Source organism: Arachis ipaensis, chromosome B09 (genome assembly GCF_000816755.2).
Source record: "Arachis ipaensis cultivar K30076 chromosome B09, Araip1.1, whole genome shotgun sequence".
Classification (NCBI taxonomy): Eukaryota; Viridiplantae; Streptophyta; class Magnoliopsida; order Fabales; family Fabaceae; genus Arachis; species Arachis ipaensis.
The window spans coordinates 88,980,861-88,995,545 of NC_029793.2; the positions used below are offsets into that span (position 1 = coordinate 88,980,861).

The 14,685-nt window shown below is 39.9% G+C and overlaps 1 protein-coding gene across 1 annotated transcript; it reads right to left on the reverse strand.

The window, feature by feature from the left end:
* On the reverse strand, positions 1,649 to 3,052 carry LOC110266882 (telomere repeat-binding protein 3-like). Its single transcript, XM_021111927.1, has 5 exons — positions 2,906 to 3,052; positions 2,599 to 2,841; positions 2,410 to 2,517; positions 2,043 to 2,272; positions 1,649 to 1,853 (listed from the first exon to the last, which is right to left on the reverse strand). The coding sequence occupies exons 1-5, from the start codon at positions 3,050 to 3,052 to the stop codon at positions 1,787 to 1,789; spliced, it is 795 nt and encodes a 264-aa protein (XP_020967586.1). The 3' UTR covers positions 1,649 to 1,786.

Here is a 14,685-nt window from a genome sequence, read left to right on the forward strand (position 1 = left end):
AGGCACATCATGTTTAAAGATACAACATATATCAATAATTGATAATGGAATGGTGATGAACACCTACTCAGATACTAAATGTAAAAGACGAGCAGGATTCCAAATGCCATTAAATAATCCATGCCTTAAGTTATCAAAATATAGAGCTCAGACAAGAATATAGCACAATACATAAATGTCACTGTCAAGAATAATGTTGTGCTTTAATGCTTAAAACCAAAGTTTTACATTTGTCTTTACCTTTTAATAATGGAAAAATTATCCATGAAACTAACTAGCAAATAACATCAAGAAAAAAATGAGGCTCTTGATATTTCTTGTCTTTCCATCACAAAATAATTCTATGCATGCAAAAATGCTAAATAATCATACAAGTTAACTAATTCAATAAATGTTAGGAGCTAAATTGACTTTAAAACTTATACTAAGAAATATCTCAAATCAAGGGACCTCTGCCTCAATATTTTTATCCTACAAAGACTAAGCACTACACATACATGTTATTCCATCATAGCTAAGCTTATATATGCAATTCCTCTTTTATGGTTTTTACGTTAAAAAATAAAAAAAGATAACATGTCTAGTGAGACAAACATATATGCACAATATAGATGTAATAAGAAAAATCAATTCCCAAAGGATGGGAAAAAGCATACCATTGTTGAATCCATAAAATGCACTTGTAGGCCAAATCACTTAGCAATCAAATAATAACCAAAATAACAAGAATAAGATTATCTATAAAAAAAGATAAATTTTTGTGTTAGAGTAAAAACAGGAGAGAAAATTCATTCCTTAGATTTTAGCTTATGATGCTTGACAGAGCTAGATGTCACGCGTCCATACCCTTTTGTATCTACGAATAAAATAGAGCCAATAACTTTTGACCAATAGTTGACCAAATCACACAACTTTTAATATTCTGTTAGCTTTTGCAGACATGAATTCATATACTTTGCACCCACATTCACAAATTAACAAAGAACATGTAGACATGAGTCTTTATACTTTACAACCTTTTATAAGTGTTGGCTACATGTTATGCTCATAAAATTAAACAAAAAACTAACTGTAACCTCATTTTTTCCGCTAAACTCGCCTAAAAGAGAATCGAATTCAATACAAATCTACTAGTCATTTTCACAATAATGCAACCAAGATGGACTTTACATCCAAAGAAAATGAGCCAAACTTTAAGACGTTAATCCATGTTATACTACGTTACAATAGAGGAAGTCAGTATACATAGATTAAACATGAACTCAAAAATAGTCATAATACAAAAAATGAAACAGTTACAAATTAACATAACCATATTGAATCCCAATTTTAACATTTTTCAAGAAATAAATTGAGTAAAGTAAGTAGCTCTTATAGTTAAGGAAACTGTCTGATATACCTTAAGGTCTACATAAGTTCTATGGTCTGCATTCTCAAAAGCTCGCAACTTTACATCACGCCATCTGCATCATGAAAAACATAGTTAGCATCCCAGAATTCCTGTCTATATATGTAGTTGAAGCTGATAAACATCAAACCTTCCAATTCCAAGTTCCTTAACTACCTCCACAAGTGCTTCTACTTCAGATACAGAGAAGGGTCTCCTTGTTCGATACTGTATAAGTTTAGGGCGCTTAGTTGTCTGACTCACAAGATCCGTGGCTAATGTTTCTGGGCTCCTAGGTGGAACAACAACAAGCACTCTGGAATTTGGTGTTGTTATGTTAGCTATAGTGTCAGTCAGAAGTTGTTTGCTTATGGTTACTTTCAACAAAGTTCTCTGTACTTATTGGCAAAGACAAATCCTGTAACCATGAGTTGTCCCTGAATCTTGGATAGGAGTTTCAGGGGATCTAGAAAAATCAAATTATAATATTAATTATTTAGAAAAGGATAAATTGACTAGAGCTAAAGCATAAACAAAATAAATCAGTGATGAAAAAGATATATATATATTTCTTAAGAATTTTTTGTGCTTTCTATTATTAAGTCATCATAAAACTGCTACGACAAAAGAAACCATCTTATCCACTTGGTTTCACCTGATAGGATGAGATGTTTCATAGTGGGAAGGATCGTCGAGACAATCAGCTGGAGAATCTTGAATAGAATTGGGCTCCAGTGTGATACCAAGTTTATTCAACTTTTCTTTACTACATAGACACATCTGCAGTAGAGTTCTATTGTCATCTCTAACTTTTTTACCCTGAACAAGAGCACCAACAAGCATTCCGCTTCCAAATAAAGTCATCACTGCTTCCATTACTGTCCTCTACAAATATTTGCAAAAAATAGAAAATATATTAACAAAAAGAATGTCCTTTGGCCACTTCATTGTGTTGATGAAACTTGATGACAACAATAATATAATTTCTTTTTTCTAATAAAAAATAGAATTGATAATCATACCTTTAATGAACCAATAGTTTCAGTTTTAAGAACATCAATATAAAGCTCTGGTATCTTGAATGACTTAATGCTGAACTTCACTGCATACAAGGTATACACAATCAATTCCTACAGGGTGCAAAGATCAACCAAGCAAACCAAAATTCATATGAACATCAGGCAATAAATTCCATGAGAATCCTTAGACACATGCAATTTTGAAGATGCTATATGGCTAGCTCGATCCATTCCTTTCTCAGGCAAATTAGATACACTATCATTGCTGAATCCTCCATCAGATGTTAGCACCGAACCCCGATCAAAGAATTTTCTCCTCTTGAATAGTGTGTTATGCTGTGATATTTCAAATCTATAACCAATCTTCCTCGTATGGTACAGTGGTTTAACTCCCTCTTCTACAAATAATGTCACTTTTAGTGAAACTGAATCAACCTAACTCATTGACATAATATACATCAGGTAATGACATAATTGATAGCGGATAATTTGTTAAAACCTTACCAGATTTAGAATACTCATACTCCTTCAAATTTGGTGCAGCCTTCCAGTATTTATAAGCTAGCATCTTCCTCAATTTTCGGCGTGCAATGATTTGAAGAGACCTAAAAGCCTTTGACTTGGTGCAAATTAAACTTTTTTGCATCTTAACAGTTTTTCGTCATCATCTCTGAAACCTAACTTAATATCATTCCCATTCCTTGGAAAGGAAATTTTGGAAACAATTTCCTACAATATGGACTATTAACAAAATTTTTAGTGCCGATAAGTGGAGGAGAGTTAACATACAATTCTCCTCTTCATTTGAACGTCTCTAAGTTTTCCCTATTTCAATTACATTATGAAAATAAATAGCTTTATTTTTAGTGACAAACCACAGATCAATATAGAAACTATCATATTGATAGCTAAGATATGGATTCAATCATAAGAATCTATTATCAATGTCAATTTAGAAAAGGTAAAAATGGATACCAAGATCAGATTGCATAGTAACAAAGAATTTTCCATGAGACTCGAGCTGAAGAAATTATGTAGAAAGACAGAGTTCAAGAAAGGCAGAGAATATTATCAGTCATTAAATTGGTGCAAAATTTCATCAGACTAGAGTTCGAACCAAAATAGCAAACAAATTGGAAACAAGCAAAATTAAACTAAATTGATGCAAAGATATTTGATCAAGAAGTAAAATGATTAAATTGAAACAAACATACGAAGACAAAAGATAAAATTAGAACAACAGAAAAAGGGGAAAAAGCAAACTGGGAAGCGGAGAGAGGGTGCGTTCGAGTGCCGCACAATAGAGCAAGGGGGAAGGTTGAAGACGACGACACCGAGACATTCACAGCGGAGGGAGGAACAACGGACATGCCTCTCCACCTTACTTTCGCACGCAGGAGCTATGCAAGAGCTTGAGCAGATCCATGACGAGGAAGGATGTAGCAGCTGCAGCTGATGGACGGAAGGTATACGATGACAAGGAGTCTTGAAACTGGTGATTGGTGCCTTTGTCCCCCTTTGGGTTTGCACGAAAATGAAGATTAATGGCCCTGGCTTCACCCAATTTCAATTATGAATAAAATTGAGCAGCATGTTATGTGTGGCGGTAGATACACAAAACCGCCCCTATCTTGAGCAATCTTTGACAGAGACGAATAATGCATCAAGAACCGCAACTACTCAATGAATTTGCAGCCGTTCGGGAAACACAGGCAATTTTCTGCTGTAATTAGCCCATTTCTGTTGTAGTGTTTCTTCAGGTCAACCTCTAGGAGGGGCACAATACAAAATATATAGCGTGGAGAAATCTAACTACATATACAACATAGCCTAAACACATAATATAACAACTCAAAGGTGACATCTTTTCTTGGACAGAAAATCTCTAGACGCTCAACAAGGTGCCTCTCGACCTGTATCTGAAAATCAATAATATATGTATGGAATGAGAACCAGAGGTTCTCAGCATGGTAAAGGTGCCCGCATAGATAATAAATAATGTCCTGGAAAAGCTAGAGGCATCCTAGAACTCTGATAAATCACTATTTTATGGTTTATCTTGTGCACAATTGAGTGGTTATATCAAGTCATTGCACACTTATTCATACAATTTGCATGATTTTACAATTCCTTTCCAATTTTGTTATATGATTGAAAACTTGCTTCATAAGCCTTTAAATTGTGTATTTTTAATTCTCCTTTATACCATTTGATGCCGTGATCTCTACGTTAAATGTTTCAGGCTATAAAGGGCAGGAATGGCTTAGAGGATGGAGAGGAAGCTTGCAAAAATGGAAGGAACACAAGAAATAAAGGAGACAACCAACGAGAAGTTACGCGCACGCATGGCTCACGCGTGCGCGTGAAGCGGAGTTTACACGGCGACACGTGCGCGTGCCTGATGTGTACGCGTGATACGCGAAGATGACCAGCGACACGTACGCGTGACTGACGCGTACGCGTGACATGCGCTACCTGCAGAAATCACAGAAAATGCTGGGGGCAATTTTGGGCTGAGTTTGAACCCAGTTTTCGGCCCAGAGACACAGACTAGAGCCAGGAGACGAGCAGAGACTCAACACACTTCCTCATTCGCATAGTTTTAGTTTTAGATTGGAATCTTAGAGAGAAATCACACTTCCTCTAGGTTTTCTTCACATTCATAGTTCTAGTTTTTATGCTTTTTATGCTTTTGCTTTGGATATTGAGAAGACTCACTACCTCCATTGAAGTTTCTATTATTCTAGTTTGTTTCCTTATTCCCTTACTCTTTTATTGCCCATTAACCCTATTCAGATAAGGATGTTTATGATTTTGGGATTTATTAATACAAAGAACTATTTTTACCTTTAATTAATTTTCAGTTATTATTTTATTTAGTTTATCATGTCTTCTTCTTATTCCCTTTATATGCCTGTGAACGTTATATTTATGTCAATGGAGTAGACTCCCAACTTGACTTGGAGGTTGATTAAGAGGAGACCCTTGAGTTGAATTACTTAATTTTAATTGGAAGTTGCTGGCCAGCTTTCCAGGCACTAACGCTAATCCTTCCCAAGGGAGAAGATTAGGACTTGTGAATAGAAGTTGGCTTAATCACTTGACTTTTCTTTATTCGGTAAGGGTTAACTAAGTGAAAACAACAACCTCTTGATATTACACTTGGGAAAATCCAACAAGGATAGAACTTCCAATTAATCTACCCCGGTCAAGGCTTTTATTTGATTATATAAATTCTCTCGCTAATTTTCATTGCTTTAAATTACAATCATTTATTTTCCTGTTCTCCAACTCTTAAAATTTCTCGAAAAACTTCTGACTAATAAAATAGCACTCTTTTGTCAACTCGTTGGGAGACGACCTGTGATTTCTACTCCTAGTATTTTCATTCTAATTTTGTGAAAACCCTTTTAAATTGATAAGCGAAATTTTCTCAGTTAAGAACTATACTTGCAACGCTGTTCTTATTATAAATTCTTAATTGGCAATTTTCTGCCCGTTCAATTTTTGGTGCCGTTGCTGGGGAGTTGCAATAGTGTGCTAAATTATTGGTTGGTGTACATATTTTTAATTTTTGCATATTTTATTTTATTTTATTACCATGAGCTGTATGTTTCTTTCATTGAATGACGCGTTCACTGCCTGACCCGAGCTTAGCTGCGTTTGATCCTGAAATTGAAAGAACTATTTCACGTATTAGGCGAGCTCGGCGTAGGTTAGCCTCTGAGGGTGGTGAAGTGGTTACTACCAATTCACCAGTCTCTTCTAAAGGCGAATCTGAAGCACCGTCTGAGGAAGAAACAAGCTCCTTTTCTACTGATTCTATTGATTTACGTGCAGGTAATATAGCGGAGCCCAGAAGGATTACTCTCTAGGAAGAAGGAGCTCCAGACTTTACACTGCAACCGTATCTAGCGCATCACCCAAATCTGGCTGCAGAATTTGAACTGAAGACTGCACTAATCAACCTAATACCTAAGTTTCATGGCTTACCTGCTCAGGAGCCTATCAAGCACCTCAGGGATTTTCAGACAGCCTGCTCAACTACTAGGCGTCATGGTGCAAATGAGACTACTATTTTGTTGTCTGCCTTCCCATTTTCTCTTGAGGAAAAGGCAAGAGCTGAAGTTATAGACAGACTGAGGAAAGAGATTTTCTGCATTATCCAAGGTGAGTCAGAGACCCTTTACGAATACTGGGAGCGCTTTAGGAATCTCCTAGACTCGTGCCCCCACCACAAGATTGACCAGATCGTGTTGATCAGCTACTTCACACAAGGCATGAAGCCTCAAGATAAGACTACATTAGATGCTGCAAGTAATGGCTCTCTGAAGAAGTATAAGATAGTGACAGAAGCGTGACAACTGATCACCGATCTAGCTGAATCTAACCGGAATGTCAGACATAGGAACAACCATCCCAAGGCTGTTGCGGAGGTTTCCTCTAGCAGTGAGACTGCTGCTCTTACTCAGACTCTGGGAGAGATGACTAACATACTGAAGCAACTATAGCTGAATCAACAACAACCTCAGCCTCCCCTATCACAACAGAGTCAACAGTTGGTTCCTCAATGAGTATGCGGAATATGTGCCAATTATACTCATTACACTGATGAGTGTCTGCAGCTCCAACAAGAAGACAACACCTTGGCAGCTACTCATAATTTCTATGACCACCCGAATCAAGGATACTATCAACAAGGCGGCAATTATAACCAAGGTGGGAACTATAACCAAGGTTGGCAAGACAACTCCAACCAGGGGTGGAGGGATAACTCCAACTAAGGATGGAGGGATAACTATCACAGAGGAGGCAGAGACAACCAGAGAAATCAGAGGTAGAATAATAATAACAATCAGCAAAACTGGTATCAGTAGAATCCTCCCTATCAATAGCAGAACCAGAACCAGGCTTACAGAGCACCTCACCTAAGGTAGTCCCAAGCGTCTCAGAACAACCAACAGCAGGCCCCTCAAATCACTTACCCCCTTCTTCTTCTAATGATGAGATGCTTCGCACTATGACGCAAGGACACCAAGACATTCAGAATTCAATTAACTCTTCCATAAATGGTCTTAGCTCCACCATACAAGCTCTCATCTCCCGGATGGATTCACTAATTACCTCTAACAATCAACCTTCAAGCTCCAGTGCAATTCCTTCTCAACCTTTACCCAACCCCAAAGGTGGCATCAATGCCATTACTTTGAAGTTCGGAACCACACTGCAAGAGAAGAGTCATGAGGAGCCAGGCTTAAATGAAGATATCCAAGTTGAAGATGTTGTTGAGGTAGAAGATGCCGAAGAGAAAGATGAAGTACAAGATATGGCTGAAGAAGAAGCCGCTCAACCAGAGAATAGCACACCAAAGGAAGCTGAAGCTACAAGAGGTGCCATCCCTATCCCCTTTACACACCTTGCTAAGAAGTCCAAAAAGTAGATGGAGCTCGACCCAAAGATGGTGGAGATCTTCAAAAAGGTTGAGGTAACCATTCCCCTTTTTGATGCTATTAGTCAGGTACCTAAATATGCGAAGTTTCTAAAGGATTTATGCATGCATAAGAATAGAATACAGGATTTAGAAACTATTCCCTTAGGTAGCTCAATATCTGCTTTAATGGGTGATATACCTAAAAAATGTAGTGACCCAGGTCCATGCATGGTAACTATTACTATAGAGGGTGTGAAATTTTCTGACTGCATGTGTGATTTAGGCGCGTGTGTTAGTATAATGCCATTATCTGTATATGATGCTTTGAGGATCCCTCCCTTAAAAAGGTTGGCAGCACGTTTTGTTTTGGCAGATAAAAGCATTATCTCTGTGGTTGGAATTGCTGAGGACGTGCTGGTGAGCATTAAGGGGCTCACATTTCCTATTGACTTCTATATTTTGGAGATGCCCCCTAATGACTCAGGAAGACCATCATCCATTCTTCCTGAAAGGCCATTTCTGAAAACTTCAAAGTTCAAGTTGGACGCATTCTCAGGAACTTACTCGTTTGAGATAGATGGCAGAGCAGTGAGCTTCAACCTGGATGAAGCCATGAAGCATCCTCCGGAAGATCATTCCTCTTCCAGTGCGACATCATAGATGAAACTGTAGCTGCAGTTCACCAAGAAGAAGTAGAAGAGATGCATATGGAGCAAAGCACAAGTGTGGGGAAGCCCCCTGAAGCAGATGAAGATACCTTGCCACCATCACTAGCTCCAGAAGATCAAGTACCTGGCCATGAGCAGAAAATGGAGTTAAAGTCCCTTCCACCCCACCTCAAGTATGCTTACCTTGAGGATCATCAGAAGCTCCTAGTCATCATTGCAAGGGAACTCACTTCCCAATAGGAGGAGCAGCTGCTTAGTGTGCTGAGAAGACACAATAAAGCAATTGGGTGGAGCTTGATGGATATAGTAGGCATCAACCCTCAAGTTTATGAGCACAGAATATTTTTAGAAGAGGGGGCAAGGTCTATCCGTCAACCTCAAAGGCGGTTGAATCCTACCATCTTAGAAGTTGTCAAGAAGGAAGTAACCAGACTGCTTGCAGTTGATATCATTTATCCCATCTCAGATAGCGAATGGGTCAGCCCAGTACAAATGGTATCCAAGAAGTCTGGAGTTACAACAGTAAAGAATGAGCATGGAAAGCTCCTGACAACTAGAGTGCAGAACTCCTGGAGGGTGTGCATTGACTACAGGCGCCTCAACCAGGCTACTCGTAAGGATCATTACCCCCTGCCATTTATCGATCAGATGCTTGATCGCCTGTCAGGTAAATTACACTACTGCTTCTTAGATGGTTACACAGGCTATTTTCAAATTCATATAGCTCCTGAAGATCAGGAAAAGACTACTTTTACATGTCCTTTTAGAACGTATGCATACAAGAGGATGCCTTTTGGCTTATGTAATGTACCGGCTACTTTCCAAAGGTGCATGATGAGTATTTTCTCAGATCTTATTGAGAGCTGTATGGAAGTTTTCATGGATGACTTTAGTGTGTATGGTGATTCATTTAACCTTTTCTTGGATAGTTTAGCTCGAGTATTGGACAGGTGTGTTAGTTCAAACCTTGTATTAAATTTTGAAAAATTTCACTTTATGGTAAAACAAGGTATTGTTCTAGGACACGTTATTTTTAATACTGGTATTTCTGTAGATCCAGCAAAGGTAGATGTAATTTCTAGTTTACCTTACCCCTCTTCCGTGAGGGAAGTCCGTTCGTTCCTTGGTCATGTAGGTTTCTACCGAAGATTTATCAAAGACTTCAGTAAGGTAGCATTGCCTTTATCCAGACTGCTACAGAAGGATGTTGAGTTTGAACTGAGTGAGGACTGCATGGAAGCGTTCGATAAGCTGAAGATCGCCTTGACTCAAGCTTCGATTGTGAGAGGACCAGACTGGAGCCAGCCTTTCAAGATTATGTGTGACACCTCCAACCATGCAATAGGCACGGCGCTGGGTCAGCGCAAAGGTAAGGATTCTTTCGTAATTGCTTATGCTTCTAAGACCTTAGACGCTGCTCAGTCTAATTACACTACCACTGAAAAAGAGCTTCTGGCTATTGTTTTTGCTCTGGATAAATTTTGAGCCTATTTACTTGGTACTAAGGTGGTAGTGTACTCAGACCATGCAGCTCTAAAATATTTACTAGCTAAAAAAGAGTCCAAACCAAAAGGTTAATACGTTGGATATTGTCGCTGTAAGAATTTGATTTAGAAATTAAGGATATGAGTGGTTTCCAGAATTTAGTGGCAGACCACTTGAGTTGCCTCGAGCACATTAAGGACGACTCCACTCCTATCAATGATGCTTTTCCATTTGATAGCTTGCATGCAATATCTGAAGTAGTTCCTTGGTATGCACCTATAGCTAATTATCTAGTTAGTCATACCTTCCCTCCCAATTTTACTAAGCATCAAAAGGACAAGCTAAAAAGCGAGTCCAAATATTATATATGGGACGACCCATATTTATGGAGGTATGGTGCTGACCAGATAATTAGAAGGTGTGTGCCTCAATCAGAATTCTAGTCCATTTTAGAGGCCTGCCACTCTTCTGAGAGTGGAGGACATTTTGGCCATCAAAGAACAGCTAGAAAAATTTTAGATTGTGGATTCTGGTGGCCTACTCTTTTTAAGGATGCTACTGCCTTCTGTAAATATTGTTTCCCATGCCAAAGGTTTGGAAATATATCCAAGAGGGATGAGATGCCCCAACAGCTTATGCTATTCTGTGAAATTTTTTATGTCTAGGGCATTGACTTCATGGGTCCATTCCCAAACTCTAGTGGTTTCTTATATATATCGTTAGCTGTAGATTATGTTTCTAAATGGGTGGAAGCAATTCCTACCCACACTGATGATGCTAACACTGTTGTCTCCTTTGTTAGAAATCATATTATCTGTCGCTTTGGATCACCACGAGCAATCGTGAGTGATCAAGGCACTCACTTTTGTAATAGGAGATTAGCAGGTCTACTGAAGAAGCATGGGATTGTCCACGAGGTAGCAACAAGTTACCATCCTCAGACCAATGGGCAAGCAGAAGTGTCTAACAGAGAGATAAAGTGCATTCTGGAGAAGATAATAAAGCCTCATAGGAAGGACTGGAGCACCAGACTTGTAGATGCGCTTTGGCTTATCGGACAACATACAAGACACCCATAGGAATGAGCCCCTTCTGCCTAGTATACGGAAAGGCTTGTCACCTCCCAGTGGAGGTGGAACACAAGGCTTTCTGGGCTGTAAGGGAATGCAACATGGGATTTGAGAAGACTGGTGCTGAAAGGAAGCTGCAACTGGTAGAACTAGAGACCCTTCGACTCAAAGCATATGACAACTCTAGACTATACAAAGAGAAGGTGAAGGCCATGCATGACAAGCACATCAAGAGAAGACATTTTAGACCTAGGGAGCTAGTTTTCCTCTACAACTCAAGGCTAAGGGTCATGCTAGGCAAGCTGAGATCAAGATGGGAAGGCCCCTACAGGGTAGAAAAGGCAGAGCCATACGGAGTCTTTCACCTGAGTCATCCTTCAAGTTCTAAATTCATCAAGGTCAATGGACATCGCTTAAAGCTGTATCATGATGAGAAGATAAAGGACAACAAGGAGCTAGAGGTCTTCCTCTTAGAAGATCCACCAACAGAAGTAGATTGAGCTTATGGACCGTCCAACTTAAGGACGTAAAAGCAAAGTGCTAGGTGGGAGACAACCTACCATGGCATCATCGTTCCTTTTTATTCTTAGTCTTATTTTATTTTATTTTTATTAGTATTTGATGACTCCAATTCACACCCCATTCAAAAATTGGTGAATTAGTTCTTTTGGCAAGCGCACCAAAATTATCGTCAAGTAATAACCCACAGTGGAGTGGGATCGTATCCACAGAGATTGGCAAATTCGAGCAGTTTTAATTAATTGATGAATTAGTCAAGCGGATCAAAAAGATTGTGAAGTGCAGAATTGTAAATGACATAAATGTAAATGACTAGAATATAACGAAAATCAATAAAGTGCAAAAAGAGAAATGGCAGAATGTAAATTACAGAATCATAAATGACTTGAATGTAAATGGGAATGGGGAATTGTTGAATGTAAAATTAAGCTGTAAAGAAATGGATAGATAAGAATGGGGAAATTCATTGAGATTGGGAAATGTTGTCTCTTTGGATCAAATCTAGCTTAGATCCTCTTCAATCATGCAACTCATTGACCTCTTGGCAATCATGATTGATTGAGCCCCAATCCCTTGGTGACTCAATCTCTCAGATCTTGATCAATAGCCAATTCCTTGGTCTAATTGCTCATGAAGAGAGATATGCTTGGTCCCTGATTATACCACACACCATTATAGGTCCAAGTAGAGGGAGGAGTATATGTCACATATCCAAACACCAAAACCTAGATTCTACTCAAGTGTGAGAAGGGATTTCAAGCATGGTTTCATGTTTCCTTTCCCAAGGTTCCCATGAAACCCAATTGCATTCAATCTCTTTCCAAAGATAATTGAATGCTAAGCATTAAGAACGAAATTCCTTCTAGCAAATCAAAGAGAAAATGAAGAGAAGAAGAATTTTACTATTATCAATCCATCAAGTACAACAGAGCTCCCTCTCTCAATGAGAGGGAAGTTAGCTACTCATAGCTCCAAAAGTACTCAAAAGTGAAGTATAAAATTGGATCTAAAACTGACTGCTTAACCCCCTTCTTCAGTACTCCTTGGGGTATTTATACTACTCCTAGTAAAATAAAAGAATTACAAAAGTGAAAAAGGAAAATTACATTTTGGAGGGAAAAGAAAACACTCAATAAGCGTGACTTCCCAGCTGGCGTGTGGCTGGCGCTTCACTGGCGTGTCACGTGCCCTTCATTTCTGGCTTGGCGTGCCACGCCCAATCCTTCAAGTGGCACGTTCATCTCTCTATCAACCTTGGCATGCCACGCCTTCGAACTCAAGTGGCACGCCATAGTGGAATTCTTGTGTTGGTGTGCCACGCCTTCAAACTCAAGTGGCACGCCCTTTGCCTTTTTCACTTCTCTTTGCCTCTGGAAACTTGAACTAGCGTGCCACGCCCTTGCTCTATGCTTGGCTAGACTTCTCTGGAAAGTTGAACTAGCGTGGCATGCCTAGGGTCTGGCGTGCCACGCCCCTTTGTGAGTGAGTGGTTCCTCTGTTTGACGTGCCATGCCATGAACTCAAGTGGCACGCCCCAATACTTCTTTGCTCTCTGAATGACACTGGCATGCCACACCTGGGACTCAAGTGGCACGCCTAAGTGAAGAATAGTGAGTGGCGTGCCACGCCTTTGATACCAAGTGGCACGCCCCATGTAATTGACCTCCTTCATCCTCTCTGGAAACTTATACCAGCGTGCCACGCCTAAAGGTTGACGTGCCATGCCCATGATCTTGTCTTGGTTCCAGTAGTTGGCGTGCCTCACCTTCGATACCAAGTGGCACGCCCAATCCTTGCTTTTGTTACCTTTGTGCATTGGCGTGCCACGCCTGGTTGCTCAAGTGGCACGCCTAAGTGAGGGTGAGAGGTTGGCGTGCCACGCCTTCGACTTTAAGTGGCACGCCCAGTCTTCAATTGCCTTCCGCCCCTTCTCTGGATTATTGTACCAGCGTGCCATGCCATGCTGTTCAAGTGGCACGCCCATGGATTTGTGAACTCTTCAAGCTTGGCGTGCCACACCTGGGTTCTCAAGTGGCACGCCCAAGTGACTTCTTAGAGCTGGCGTGCCACGCCTTCGATACCAAGTGGCACGCCATAGTGGAGGTTCTTCTTGGAATGGTGAGTTGGCATGCCACGCCCCTTTGCTCAAGTGGCACGCCCATAGTAGTTGATGGGTCAGGCGTGCCACGCCCAACCTGGCGTGCCACGCCCCTTTTGTGTCCTCCATTGTAGTTCTCTGGAATTTTGTATTAGCGTGCCACGCCCAGTCCCTGGCGTGCCACGCCCACATGCATGCTTGGATCTCGCCTCTGGAATTTAGTACTGGCATGCCACGCCCAGCTCCTGGCGTACCACGTCAGTGCATTTTTGTGGCGTTTGCTCCCAGTGGCACGCCAGTTTCACACGCCCAGCTTCTTATTTGTCTTCTACCCATTTTTGATGCCTTTTTCACCTGAAATTTAGCACAACTCATCTCAAAGTAGTGTACCATAATATTCATTAAATAATGCATGAATTATACTGATCAAACGAGATTTATGCTCTTTTATGGTCTTCTTTATGCAAGAAAGAAAGGTAGATGATGGAAGTCATCACAACACCAAACTTAAGCTTTGCTTGTCCCAAGCAAATCAATGTATGTAAACCTTTATAACTTGAGGCCTTGGCTTTGAATGATTGCAATACAACTAAGAGTAAAACTAAGTGTTCAACACATGTATGAATGTTTTAATGTCATGAAAAGCTCTTGGATCCTTGAGGGTTCTTTCAGGTATAGGCTTTAGGGGTCCTTTCTATTGATTGTCACCTTGAAGTAGTAAGGGTTGTTTTGCTTTCTTGACCACGACTCTAAGTGTTTTATCTCAAGACAACCCTTTAATTAAGCTTTCAATTAGCACTCCCAAACCAATTGATTTTAGGGTACTAGGTGTTGAGACACCTCTAAGAATTTACTTGCCCAGGTTTCTTCTTGACACATCTTCACCACAAGCATCTACTAAGATCTTTAATTCTTTTTGAGCTTTTTAATGTTTATTTTTCTATCCCAGTAGTTGATGCTCAGAGCTTTGTGCCTTTATTGCTTACTACCTCTTGGTTCTATGGATAT

Coding starts and splice junctions, on each gene's coding strand:
- LOC110266882 (XM_021111927.1), bottom strand. CDS start 3,052: ATGCAAAAAAGTTTAATTTGCACCAAGTCAAAGGCTTTTAGGTCTCTT. Junction 2,842..2,905: donor AGTATTCTAAATCTGGTAAG/GTTTTAACAAAT, acceptor TCAATGAGTTAG/GTTGATTCAGTTTCACTAAA. Junction 2,518..2,598: donor TAGCATCTTCAAAATTGCAT/GTGTCTAAGGAT, acceptor TGCACCCTGTAG/GAATTGATTGTGTATACCTT.